Source organism: Bombus flavifrons, chromosome 8 (genome assembly GCF_040668555.2).
Source record: "Bombus flavifrons isolate JBK064 chromosome 8, iyBomFlav1_principal, whole genome shotgun sequence".
Classification (NCBI taxonomy): domain Eukaryota; kingdom Metazoa; phylum Arthropoda; class Insecta; order Hymenoptera; family Apidae; genus Bombus; species Bombus flavifrons.
The window spans coordinates 10,174,224-10,188,138 of record NC_138449.1 but is presented as its reverse complement, the minus strand read 5'-3'; the positions used below and the strand labels follow the sequence as shown (position 1 = coordinate 10,188,138).

Sequence of the window (13,915 nt, the reverse complement as noted above, 5' to 3'; positions counted from 1 at the left end):
ATAAACGATGTAATCGTGCTAGCAGACGAGAACGGAGGTAACACGATTATGGCCTCACAACTGAATAATATTAGATTGAAGTTGGAGGAGAAGCGACGTCACATAGAAAACGAGAAGAGGAGGATGGAAGTCGTGATGTCGAAACAACGGCAGAAAGTGGGCAAAGCTGCGTTCCTGCAAGCTGTCACGAAGGTAAAATACGTGATTACGCTCGAAAAGATGATCGCGAACTTCGCGTTTCCCATTTTTTAAAGTCTCACGATCGAATTTCAGCCAGATCACTTTCATGGCCTCTTTAATGATTTGTTTCTTTCATTGGAAGATGCATCATTGATAAGATATGAGAATAAGTATTTTTAGAGAGCGTATATGTGCTTCGTTTTCTCGTTTCTAATTATACTTAGTATCCCGGAGGAATTAATCTTCGATTGTTCTCGTACAAGAGTAGGGGAAAGGAGATAAATCGAAACGAAACAGAGCATTGAATACAGCCATGAGGTATTTGAAATTTCGCCACGGGTGTTTAGTATAGAGCAATGCATAATTATATTGTATCGAACGTCGAACAGTTTCTTTTTCTTCTGTAACGAAATTTGTTTAGATCCACAAGCAATTCGATATTTATTATATATTTGCTTCTATAACGTTTATTTGATTTTATAACTGGCTGTATTACTATATTCAATTACTGTGAAGTAGCGTTGTAAGTGAGCTTGCGATAATAATGTTTTATTTCAGGTAAATGCCGCATATTTTTCGATACTTGTTAATTTCTTTCCGTAACATCTATATTTTTGTCATATCATTAGCTTCTGGAGCAATGAATCTTTGTGTGTAGTTGCAAATGTGATATAATTTTGATGCCTATCATGGTTGATGCAGATAATCTTTATTGCCAGCTAAACTATTGTAATACGTTTTTCTTTCTTATCTTTCAGCTGTACTTGGTGGTAAGTGCATGCTGATATGATAAAGTTCTATTATTACAGAATTATAAAATTGAACGTAGACTACACACTTTGTATAATAAAATAGATTATCAATTCCTTGGATGCCGTTCTCGTTCCTCCGCTTTATACATGTTTATGTAAAAATATCTCTAAATAAGTAATGTGAGTAATAAACAAGTAACCGTTTAAATTAATTTGGTGACGGTATGCATGTTTTACATTAGTAATTAGCAACTTTTAACCGAGAAAGTTATATTCAAATTGACTTACTTCTCATCTATCGATATTAAATTTAGAAAAACTGAAAAGTCCTAAATATAGACGAAATCAAATTATAAGAATTGTAATTCCTAGTAAAAGATAATTTATATCTGAGAATGTAGAAGATAAAGGCAGTAAAAACGCTATGTTTCTTTTTCAAGTTCTTCAAGTAATCAGATAAACAGATACGTATTTACTCATTCACTTTAGTTGGGAACATTGTGCACTATGGAAGTTCTATCGTACTTACTTAAAAAGAATTATTCAGTCGTGCAATAGCGAAGAAAGCTATTGGCAATTAAGTATTTGCAAGTCTTTGAATTGGCTTTGGCGTTTAGTGCTTGAATGTAACGTATATATTTGGCTGCGGAGAAGTCCGACCATGGTGTGGTGGTTGATGACATATTGGACTCAGCATATGCGGACTCCAAGTACTTAACAAGGCACGGTGCTTGGGCTGGTTGCAGGGTAAGGTTAAATCTCCCTCTTCATCAACGTCTGGGGGGGACAGTCCGGCTGAAATTGGTCCCCCCACTCCTGTAACCTCCGGATCTTCGGGGGAGACCCCGACAAGTGTTTCCGAGACGACCCCCGTAACCCAACAACCCTCTCAAGAAAAACCACAGAGACCCTTCTCGCTCAAGGTACGATATTATACAACAGTGTTCCTGTAGATGAACATTTGAAAGAGAAATATTTGCTGATTCGTCTAGCAATTTACATACATGGCTTATGTATGGCTTCTAGACATTCGTTAACTTCTTTTGTACTTTTGCTTTTAAAGATATCATTAAAAGGACTTTGATCTCTTATTTTTAATTCTTAATATAAGAAACAAGTAAAGAGCAATAATAATAATAATTGCCTTAGTACGCTGCAAGTAAGATAGAAAATGTGCTTTCTATAATTTCTTTTAATCAAAAAATAATTTCAATTGAGTCTTTTTTTTAACAACGTATGATTATTCTGCTTATCGTTGCTTACATTTAGTCATAGAGGAAAACGAAACAGTCTCAATGCATTCTGTGGTCTTTGATCAAGTTTGCTACTCTGTTCCCACGTTTCAATGCAATTTTGTACAATATCGCTCTCGGAACGCATGGTACAGTACTAAACACTCCCTGGATAAAAATCTATAGAGACGTGTTTGAAATTTGATTTGAAATTGTTGTTTGTGGTGGTGGTTTTACACTTGTGTTCTAAACATACTTTAGCACAAAAACATTAACAAAACCAATCTTACATTGGAATACATATGTGATGTATGTATGAATACTTTGAACTGGACTGATCTATTGTTATATGTGTACATTTTTACAGTAGTTAATTGTAGACATTGGTCTGTGTTTATTGTAATCTTATCTACTACTTCAAGGGAAAATCGCATTGAAAGGCAATTTCAGCTCTTAAAATTATTATAGAAAAATATGACTTATAAACTGACTCTAAGCTTTAGGTCATCAATATTACGGATCTTCAATTTAAATGATCACCAATAATATTATATTGTTCACACACATTAAACTCCAGTTTACTTATACATCTACAAGTATATTATTTATTTTTAATTGAAATATTTGTGCATATGTCAAAAAATATACATATATTATGTTGCAAGATTGTCATCAATTATTAGATATTGATAAATGGATAAAATACAAAATAACTAATGTACCTGTAGATGTGCAGTATATTAATATTATGAGAGAATACATTCTTTACATATTCCAAATAATTATTCAATATTTGTACCAATGATCATAGGAAATTAGTGAGGATGTTCGGGATGTTGAACATAAATGGTTAGAGCATGACGGTAACGCCCCATTTATTGAAACAAGACGCACTCCAGATATTGAGAACATGGATCTTGAGCAATATCATCAATCTATATCACAGTTAGTATACATTTTCATTTTATAATATACAAAGATTTCGTCTTATCAAATCTGTTGAAAAAGAATATATACACCTTTTCGCAGAATGAATAACAGTCTTAGTGAAATACAAGCTGATATACAACGTTTAGCAAATCAGCAAAATCAAATACAGCAGCAGCATTTAATGACACAGCATCAACAGCAAATACAGCAACAGTTTCAGCAGTTGCAAAGTCTTAGTCAACAACATATGCAAGTATGTACTATTTTCCAGTTCCTTAATTTAGTTATTTTATAATAACATCTATAACATTTATATCTTTTTTCCTTTCCTGTTTAGAATTTTGGAATGGCGCCTATAAATCCATTAACATCCAAATTACAAGATACTCAGCAATCTCAGTTCTATCTACATGATCAACCCCAATTGCAAAGACGAATGTGGGGTCAACCACCTCCAACTCAAAGCTTAGCAAATGAAATGGCTGCTGTGGGCTATCAACAGTCAATGGATCCACGATATAGTACTCAACCAACACGTATGTACATTATAACAGCCTAGGATTTAATCTATTGATGTTTTCATAATTTTTAACATAAATCTTTCAAAACTTTGTGTAGCTTATCAACAAGATATGCGCTTATATCAAGATACACGAAATTGGGGAACGCATCCACCTCAACAGAAAGGATTTGTTCTACACGATACTCCTCAAGAACCGAGGTACCTCAATGGTGGAGATCATAGTCTTTGTAATAATCAAATGAGTCATCCTGGTCCTACATATCCATCATCTACATCTATCTTTAATCAAACACCACCATCTTCTGCTAGTCCACAACATCGCAATGCTGTGAGTATAATGATTTGATTTTTACTTTTTTGAATAATTCACAAGGAAAAATTTTTATTTCTATTTTTATCTAAGTATTATTTAAATTTTTATTTTATTTATGAAAACAATATTAAAATATATCTTAAATTCTTTAAGTCCAATTTATCAAGCTTCGTTTTTATTAATGTATTTTAAATAAAATCCATATTTTAAGCACGCAAAAAATAAAAAAAAATAACTAAATATATTTTCATAATACTAATTTAAACTAACAGAGAAGTTTTGTTTTGTTGTCAAGATTGTATATTATTCACTACTTTTTTTGGTCAATTAGATAGTAAATGGATTGCTTCATACATGTATGTGTATATGTAAGAAACTGTCATGGAACCAGTTAGTGATGTAATGCACATTTATAGATACTCTCTTCACACCTAGTATAGCAGACGCTCCTCGGATTGAAGTTTCGACGTTCGAGCGCACCTCTCCCTTTTTTAAATTACCTGCCTTTTTAAAAGATTTATACAACCAAAAATGCAGTTTTTTCATTCATCCAGTTTTACTAATTCGTATAGTTATCATTATAAGGTTCGTTTATTTGTGACAGTTTGATAGTTTATATATTATATTAATATTGTCGCTACCAAATTTTCTATCCTCAATTTTGTTATGTAGGTTCATCGAATAAGTCAGTTAATGAGTGAAAGTCCTGAACCAAAAAGGCCAACTGTACATCATATACCGATTAAGTGTGAAAGCCCTACCGAAAAAAGACAAATTACTGCAATGCATGCACCTGTTCCAGCTCCACCTGTTGATGACATGAAGCCTCAGAATATATCATTTATTGGTAAGTGTTTTTTTTCCCATTCACCTAAAAACATATCATGTGTAATATCTCCAAAGAATTCATTTCGTTTATGTTTTTGTTTTCATCCTCTTTTTGTTCACTCATTCATGTGTTTTAAAGGAAATGATGATGAGCTTACACAAGGTATAAGAGGTTTAAACATCACGTCCGGCAGCCGTACATATAGAATTCCATCACCAACTAGACCTTCAATATCACGTAATTCATTTCAACCCCATCCATCATTAAGAGAAGCCACACCATCTCCATCAGGTACACCAGAGGTAACACCTTTAGATCCAACAGATGCTGGTGAAAAAGGATTTTATATTTGCTTTGATAATGACGCACCGAAGAAACCAAAACCAACTCTTAGAGTGAAAAGGACATCCCCTAAAAAGGTAAATATGTAATGATAATTTTAAAATTTTAGAATCCGTATACAGGACGTGTTATGTATATAATAAATATGTAATTTTTTTTCTTTAGGAAAGAGGCGTGTCTTCATATGTTGACAGTGAAGATTTTACGATGCGTCCTGACTCTCCTTCTGCGATTGTTATGGATAGGCAGAAACAGCTAGAAATTCAACGAGATTCTGATCGAGAAAAGCAGCGTCAGATAGACGAGAGAGACTTCCAACGGCAAGAAATTAGAGATAGAGAAATACAAAGAGAAGGGGAAAGAGAAAAGCAAAGAGAACGACACGAGATGAGTGGAGAAAGTCGACAATCTGGAGTTGGTTTAATCATTGGAAATCAATTAGCAAATCCTGATCCAGTAAGTTATGCGATAAACTTCGCATGAATTTTGTCGCTGTACAATCTTTTTTTCTTCTTTTACCTTACATACACATTATTGGAATATTGTTGTAGAATTCTCTTGATGAAATGGAACGGAAAAAAGAACGTATAATGCTCTTATCATTACAAAGAAGACAGCAACAAGAAGAGATGAAAGAGAGAAAAGAAGTAGAAGCGCAAGCTCGTCGAGAACAAGAAAAATTGAAAGCAGAAGAAAGAGCTCGTAAAAAGGAAGAGGAAAGGCAACGAAGGGCAGCTATTTTAGAACAACATAAAGTAAAGAAAGCAATAGAAGAGGCAGAAAGAGAAGTGAGTGCTTTTTCTAAGTTTTCTGTCATCAATAGTGTTTTAATTGAATTAATCGCTAGAAATTGTTACTATTACTTAGGGCAAGGTTATCGATAAAGAACTTCTTAATACAATAAAACCAACGAAATTACGTAACAAGACTGCAACAACTCGACCTCGACCTAAAACGATTCATGTGGATGCTGGTACGGAGTTGGATTCTGGAGCTCTTACGCCGAGCCGTGGAAAGAAGGGTTCCTCTTCTAATCTAAGTACAGGTATAATAACGAATCTAACATTTGGTAATGAAACAATTATTCACTGCAATGATCAGTGTTTCTTGGAGAGGAAGTTAAATAGGATACATATAGTTAAAATGATTGTTATTTATATAATGTAATGACCAACATATTTTAACATATATTACTGCACATGTATTAAGTCACCTCCAAGATAACAGTTACCACTGCTATCGTAACAAGTATACTCCTTTATTATAATCTAATAGTAACAGTTTCTTAGTGTTGTAATGTAATTGCATTTATTTTTTGCATGGCGAAAATTCAAGTCCGAAAGATCTAATTTTTTTTTCTTTAGTAACGTCGTGTTTTTCATACTGATTTTCTTGTTGTTTTCTTTTGTTTTATGGGAGCTCACCCAGTCACAATTCCATAAGCTCTAAATTTTTTCGGCTATACTAGTTTATCCGTCGATCGTTCCAGACGGAAACATTACACAGCGAACTGATCTCATACATTACCTAGATACTCATTTGAATAAACTAGAATAGTAAAGAAATTTCGAGCTGATTGTTTTGCACTAACACACTTACTGTAGCGTCGCTGACTTCTCCGACGATGAGGCGAGATTACTACCGAGGCTCGCAGGACAGTCTCACTGCTGCCCATTTCGATGAACGACGTTCCGGCCCTCTTTATCGGGGCGGCAGTCTCAGGGGTATGCACAACACACACTCTCTGACTCGCGTATATATCTAAAACATCACATATATATATATTTGTTAGCTTTGCATAAGAAGAACTAAACAAGTAACAAATTATTGGAATATTAAATGTCGTCCTATGATTATTAACATGCTGATTGGAGTGTTTTGTTTATACTTGCTGCTTCTAATATTTGACGGCAAAATTTATGGAAATATTCCCAAATTAATTAGTTGTAACATATATACAATCACTTCATATATAACAGAAAAAATGCAATATTATTGTATCAAATATATATAAGCAAGAATGGAAAATACTTGACGATATATTGTGTTCAATATTTTCTTTCAAAATTATTCATTTTTAACGTGTGAATGATATATATATATATCAATATATATATATATATATATTGTGGCACTTTTCTTTTCGTACAATTTTGCATGCTTCAAATTTATTTAAAATATCTGTTTATTAATGTAATGTCGTAGCAGAACATATTCTTAAGAACATATATAGTATTTAGTATCGTCTTGGAGAGGAACTAACTGATTGTAATAGAGGTACCCTATTTTAGTATCTTCCGTAGATTCGCCCGACGACGGTAGAGGTTCCTCCCCTTGTCGAAGTATGAATCAACTTGGTCGACGTGGTTCCTACAAAACATCTAGAGGTGGGTTGAATATTGTTTATAGAAAGAATGCCTTAAATCATGTTCCTTTAAACGTTTGGCTTGATGAAAGTAGACTCGTTGCAGGATGTATCACTGGTATGGGCAGCTACGTATGAATCTTACAATGTTGAATATTTCATTAGCATTTGATTATTCTTCAAATTACCTAAGTAAGGTTACTTAAGGGTATGACTTTATTTTTAAGTAGCGCCTTATAGTAGACATCTTTCAGTTGGAACGCAACATTGTTCTGCACCAACCTGCACTGGCTACCTTGAGTTTTTGATGTTCCTAGTGGACATGGCTCGTAGTTAGACTCTGCCCCTGATGCAATGACGTACGATTGAAGCATCCCCTACTATTAATCTTTGATCGTACATAGCGTTTGGAATGTAACAAGGTAAACATTGCATTATTGCAGATGTGCAGGAGCCTCAGCAACAGGTTAGAGGCAGGCCTAAATACCCGAGTTACCAAAACTTTAAGGGGAGAAAGTCTAATTCCTTGATGAATTTGTGTGGTAAGAAGCACCAGTGACTTGGAATACGTTTAATCCCCCTTCTATCGTGCAAAAGTATATTTTACGTGTCCCGTACACCGTTCCAATTTTTTGTAGGCTACATAGCATACACGTAGTCGCATGGTGGCAGATTGGAGCACAGGTGGCAGTGATATACTTACACGCATACACCAACAGCACATTGTTTAGATGTGTTCGAAATTCTATCTGCTATGTTTATATTCTAATGCTTGAGAGATAAATGATACATAAGCGCTTCCCAGCCTTTTTTGTTTTAAATTGTCTTTACTTCTTTACTTCTTAAAATGTTCTTCTATGAGCAGATAAAATTTTGATTCTCATTCACAGGATAACTCATTTGCTGCAGTTAAATTTAAGTTGATGCTTGTTGGGCTTATTGTTGTACAGCACTGGTTATGGGTACCAATGTTTTCAGTGTTTTTCAGATTATTGTTGGTGGTTCCAGTTTCCATATAATAACCTTTCACTCTGACTCACATTTAGGTCCTGTATCATCTTATCCATCACTTATGTTGAATATGTATTTGTTCTGTCATTCCTCTCTATTTTTATTTCCAGGTATTATGGTAATATAGCATAGTAAATTCATCTTAGCGAAGAGCATTATATTTCTCAATAGAGCTCATAAGTGCTGCATGAGTTAATACATTTACTACTGCATTTAACGGATTATACTGTCTATAGATGAATTTGTTATGCTTCGTTTGTCCGCTAAAATTGCAAAATTACTACTAGCAATCATATGTTTTACCACAAATGAATTTGTCCACTGTTTTTTCGTCGCGTTTTACAAAGTGTTAGATAAAATAGTATCTGAGTCAAATTGTCGGGATCGTTATGGTTTTCGAAATTCCTCGAATAAATAGTTCCTTAGATTATCTTAGAATCATGAAAAGTTTTACTGTTTTATTTGAACAACTTAGACGATACATAGAATTAAAAAGAAAACAAATTTTTAATATTTGTATGATATATATTTTTCAAAGTTTTTATATTGGACGCAAGCTATGAAGATGGATACTCTTGAAGGTCCTTCGTAAGTCTAACAAGTGACTAATATCTCACAATCCGTATCAGGGACTAACTGTTTAGTAATTAATAAAATTGATTCCGTTCAAATTCCTCTTGCTTGGATGGGTATAAACGTATTATACATTGGACTGACTGTTGAAAGGCCGTATCTCTTGTCCTTTATCTCGTGGACGGACACATACGTTCGAGTCTTTTTTTTTTTATTTCTATCTTCATATACCGAGCTTGCGTTCGCAGGTTCGAGTAGTGATCAAGACGGTATGATGTGTCGATACACAGATACGGACAGCGGACTGGGCAGAGCTACACCTCCTAGGAGAGCACCGAGTCCGGGCATGGGTAGCATGAGGCATCTTCCGTCGCCATCAGGACCTGGTTCTTTACCTCCCGGTTTGATGACCAAGAGACGCGTGTTCGATGATGGTAGCAGCGATATCAGTAGTACACCAAGTTCGATGATGGACTATAATGGTAAGGATTTTAAGAAATTTAGTTACAAAATTTCATATATTTACTACTCAGGTATAAATGTAAGAATTCATAATTTATAAGTTGAAATTTGTTGCCATTTTTATGAAGAAATGTTCTTTTTTTAGGAGATGTGGAATACACTTAAATTCTCCACGTGGAAAATCTTGTTAAATTAACTTGTTAAGCAAGCAATTACTCACTGATGAAATTTATATTGCGTAAACTTTATGAGATTGGTTCCTTTTTGTCAATAGGTCCGAGATTGTATAAACAACCAACCACCAAGTCAAATCGTGGTATTATGCTAAACGCTGTGGAGTATTGTGTATTTCCGGGAACGGTAAATAAGGAAGCGAAGAGAAGAGTTTTGGATGAAATTGCAAGATCAGAAAGCAAGCATTTTCTTATCTTATTTCGAGATGCTGGCTGCCAATTCCGGGCTCTCTACTCATACTGCCCAGATAGAGAAGAAGTTTCAAAGTTATATGGTACCGGACCGAAGCAAGTCATGGATAAAATGTTCGACAAATTTTTCAAGTAAGTTTGTTATCATATACTTTTATTTTTAGATTCTTATTGTAGATGTACTTCTATGATCTCATTCTACATTGCAATACCATGTTATTAATATTATTAAGCAAGGACATTGAAAAATGTGAAAACCTTTTTCTAGTATGTACCATTTGCATAATCACGTAAATTGAATATATATACTATGTAACTCTTGTGAGCACAATAATGTATATAATAAATTTATAATATAATTCTTTGTTTTTAGATACAATTCAGGAGCAAAATGCTTTTCTCAAGTACACACAAAGCATCTGACTGTGACCATAGATGCCTTTACGATACACAACAGCCTTTGGCAAGGTAAAAAGGTGAATTTGCCGAACAAGAAAGACATGCCTCTCGTCATATAGTTTTACACATGTGTCACATTTAATGCTACTATGCCCTCTGTTGTTCATAGTTACTATTTTAATACAGGCCCATATTAAATTAATGCAAACATTGCGTTTTTAGTCAATTTTATAAAGACAAATGATTGATGCTGACTCACAGAGACGGGTGTGCAATCATTTCTAGCGTTTTTTACGATCGCACACCATATTGAACGGCGCAATGTTACCACCTATGTTTCGTTTTTTGTAATTTGTTGTATCTTTTCTTTTTATATTTTTCTTTTGTTTTACTTCTTGTTTTGTTTTGTTTTTAAGTTAACGTTGGCATCAATCACTGTGTCATAAGTTTATCAATATCTAATTAATAGGAATGGTTTGTTGTCAGTATCTAATATCTTTGCGGACTAACTTCTGACGTATAATCGCCTTGTAATCATGTAAGCTATTGTGTTGTAAATGAAAGTTGTGACTGATTGATAAAAGGTATTAATTAATTTTTCTTATAAAATTGTTTCTTCTTTTTTGCTAAAAGAGAGGCAGGGCTTTCATAAGTGTCGAACGAACATTTCGTCTTTATATTACATAAAGTAATTCGCACATATTTCTCTTACGCGTAAATTAAAACTGCTCTTAATTATTATTATTATTATAATTATTATTATTATCGTAGTACCATTAACTTTTATAAATTACTAAACGTAAATAGAGGATCATTAATTTGAATATATTTTTGACAGAGTCTAGAAAAAGATTCAAATTCCTCAATGTGATTTTTGTATTTGATTAATTTCTATTTAACAAAACTAAAATAATATTAATGAGAATAAAATGATTGTTTTGCATGAAAATTTCATTTGTAGAAGTCTCTTCGATATTTTTTCCAAATGATTTTAAACCAACATTGTTGCGTACGATTCATTGTAACTGTCTTAAAACATTTTTGTGTTTAATGTATATCATCGTCAAAGGTGAATTAATGATTCCTCGTTGACCATGAGATTTTCGCAGCCGTTAACGGTTGCAGCAGCGTACGTAGATAATGTAATTCGTTTGCTGAAAAGTGTTGAAAAATACCAGCTCACGGACAAACGAAAAAGGTAAAAAATAATAATAATGTGGATTTGTAAATATATAAGTTGATTCTGATTAGTGAAAGAAAATACCAAATCAGCCTTAAGATCGATCTGAATGTAATTGATGTTGTGCGAGGATGTTTTTCCTTTACAGTATAGGTACCATCGAATATAATTTATATAATGCCTCGTTGATTTGAATATCTTGAAGCGAGTTTTGTGAAGTGTGTATCGGTGTAAGATTAGAAACTTGCAAGGATTTGAGAAGGGAGAGAGAATGAGACCGTACCAAACAGTACCAAAAGTTCGTTTCTTGAGTGAACAGTAATAATTTTGGTAACTGATAGGAAGTGTCTGGATATTGAAAACGGCCACGAACTGGTGAAATCTTTGATTGAATTGCTATTTTTCTTTCCTGCGCGCAATACATACTTATTCTTTACGATGTATCGAACAGTTTAAAATCTTATGATAGTTTCGATCATTGTAAGAGGAAAGCAGAAGATGGCTTGGAATATAGAACAACAATAATTTAACTAAAACAACAAAAATTTTGTTTGTATTTAAAGTTATCTTTACTTTAATTAATTTATTTGAATGTGTCCTAGGCCTAAATAATTCTAATTCAGTGTCCATAGTCTGCGTTCCTTGTAATTGAGAAAAGAGTCCCTGGAAAGAGAGTGTTAATGATTTATTTATAAATGTCTTAGTATATTGTTGGAAATTTTAATCAAACAGACTAATGTTTAACCCGTTTATAAGTTGGGTAATTACCCTCGTGAATTTTGTAAACAGTATATGGATCTTATTTTTTCGGATGGTAATCGTTCTCTTTCTTTCCTTTTTTTATTTTTCTTTCTTTTTTAGTATGTTTCTCATTTCCTAATGGAACGTGTCAGTCCAATTTCAAGCGAAACGAAACATGCGGTTCTTGTATTGTACATGAAGGATAATTAGCATAATAACGTAATAACGAAAGAACTATTTATTTATTGTGCCATAAATTATAACTGTCCGCCGTTCGTGTGGGACTGGCACTGATCTTCCATCTTGACGATTCAATTTTTTTAACGTGTATGCAATCCGTTTTTCGTAATACGCCGGTAGGACGAATGAATAGAAACTAGATAGAGGTAAAATACAATTTTTGTACAGAAATATGGAGGGTCTATCTGTTGTAGAATTTTGTTCTCGAATTCTTTATTTAAATTATGTTTAGCGTGTATATTATAGCGTTTATCAATTTTTTACTTGTCCAATATTTGTAGAATGTATTTTTTAACTTTATGGGTCTGTGCATGGAATTTAAAGTGATAATGTCATAAGAAAGAAGAAGAAGAAAGGAAAAAACAATATTTGGATTGGTTCACTGAAACAATAGACCCCCCTATATTCTGCAATGGCATAGCAGAACACGACCGTATTGATTATTCTTAAGTAATTATGCAACATATCGAATTTCATGTTCTTCACAATTATAATCGCGAAAAATATATTTTTAATTCGCAATGATGCAATATTTGGTTCAATCGTCCCGAGATTATTTTATTCAAGCTCACGTTCGAGGTAGATGATTTGTGTAATGAAGGGACTTGCAAAACAAATTTTACTTCAAATAAGAAAAGAATCCGTCGATCGTAGATATCCAAAGGAGTTCGTTATATTCTATTCTCTTGTATTGTAAATCTATTGCGTGTATCGCCGTAAAAAATGATGAATAGAGAAATTTTTGTGAGCCTCAGTCTCCGAAAGCAGTCCGACTTGACAATATTGAACGCGAAAATAAGTAAACGCCGTAAGATGAATTATAAGATTTGAAGACATAAGTCGCGTTAAAAGCTACGATAACAATGTGAACGAACAGTGAATGAAGATTTATGAATAACGATATAATAGTCACTAATCTTAAGAATCAACGGAGGAACACCGGCTTGTGGAGAAGGGATTGAAAATAGTAAGAAAAGCTACAAACAGTAAGAGAAAGTTCGAAAAAAGGATGTGTAACTGTAGGAAGGGAGGATGATTGCTTGTGCTTGATATTTATATTTTTCAAAGCAGAGAAATATTATTAGTGAGCTGTTGGCAATCGGCGTGATAAACAATGAAACGAAAAACAGAGATAGGAAAAAATGGGATATAAATAATCGCGCTTACTATTAATAAACGATTACTTTTATGTAATAATCCTTCATTTTTATTGTCATAAATGAAAGAAGTGAAAACTGAAAACTTTGTCGATTTATCCATGTCTGTAAATATTATGTTTTTATATACGCATAAATGAATCTACTACTCAATGATATATGTATATTTATTGAGTACGTCAAGTCAAAATTTGGGTCATATTTTACTGTTAGCATCTTGCAGCGAATGTCATCAATAAAATTTAATAACCCACTTTCCAA

The 13,915-nt window shown here is 33.3% G+C and overlaps 1 protein-coding gene across 21 annotated transcripts in view; it reads left to right on the top strand.

Moving 5' to 3' along the window:
* The window catches only part of Patronin (calmodulin-regulated spectrin-associated protein patronin), an 85,851-nt gene extending 71,936 nt beyond the window's left edge, over positions 1-13,915 (top strand). For 3 of the 21 annotated variants that reach the window (XM_069118428.1, XM_069118417.1, XM_069118430.1), the window contains 18 exons: positions 23-192; positions 939-950; positions 1,679-1,855; positions 2,976-3,109; positions 3,173-3,347; positions 3,432-3,630; positions 3,713-3,945; positions 4,603-4,777; positions 4,898-5,178; positions 5,267-5,557; positions 5,653-5,889; positions 5,969-6,146; positions 6,706-6,825; positions 7,393-7,488; positions 7,910-8,008; positions 9,299-9,532; positions 9,787-10,069; positions 10,311-13,915. In XM_069118428.1, the coding sequence (XP_068974529.1) occupies positions 23-192; positions 939-950; positions 1,679-1,855; positions 2,976-3,109; positions 3,173-3,347; positions 3,432-3,630; positions 3,713-3,945; positions 4,603-4,777; positions 4,898-5,178; positions 5,267-5,557; positions 5,653-5,889; positions 5,969-6,146; positions 6,706-6,825; positions 7,393-7,488; positions 7,910-8,008; positions 9,299-9,532; positions 9,787-10,069; positions 10,311-10,455 (3,239 nt within the window). In that variant the 3' untranslated portion in view covers positions 10,456-13,915. The remainder of the gene's footprint in view (positions 1-22; positions 193-938; positions 951-1,678; positions 1,856-2,975; positions 3,110-3,172; positions 3,348-3,431; positions 3,631-3,712; positions 3,946-4,602; positions 4,778-4,897; positions 5,179-5,266; positions 5,558-5,652; positions 5,890-5,968; positions 6,147-6,705; positions 6,826-7,392; positions 7,489-7,909; positions 8,009-9,298; positions 9,533-9,786; positions 10,070-10,310) is intronic. The other 18 variants (XM_069118425.1, XM_069118418.1, XM_069118421.1 and 15 more) reach the window with 18 other exon arrangements.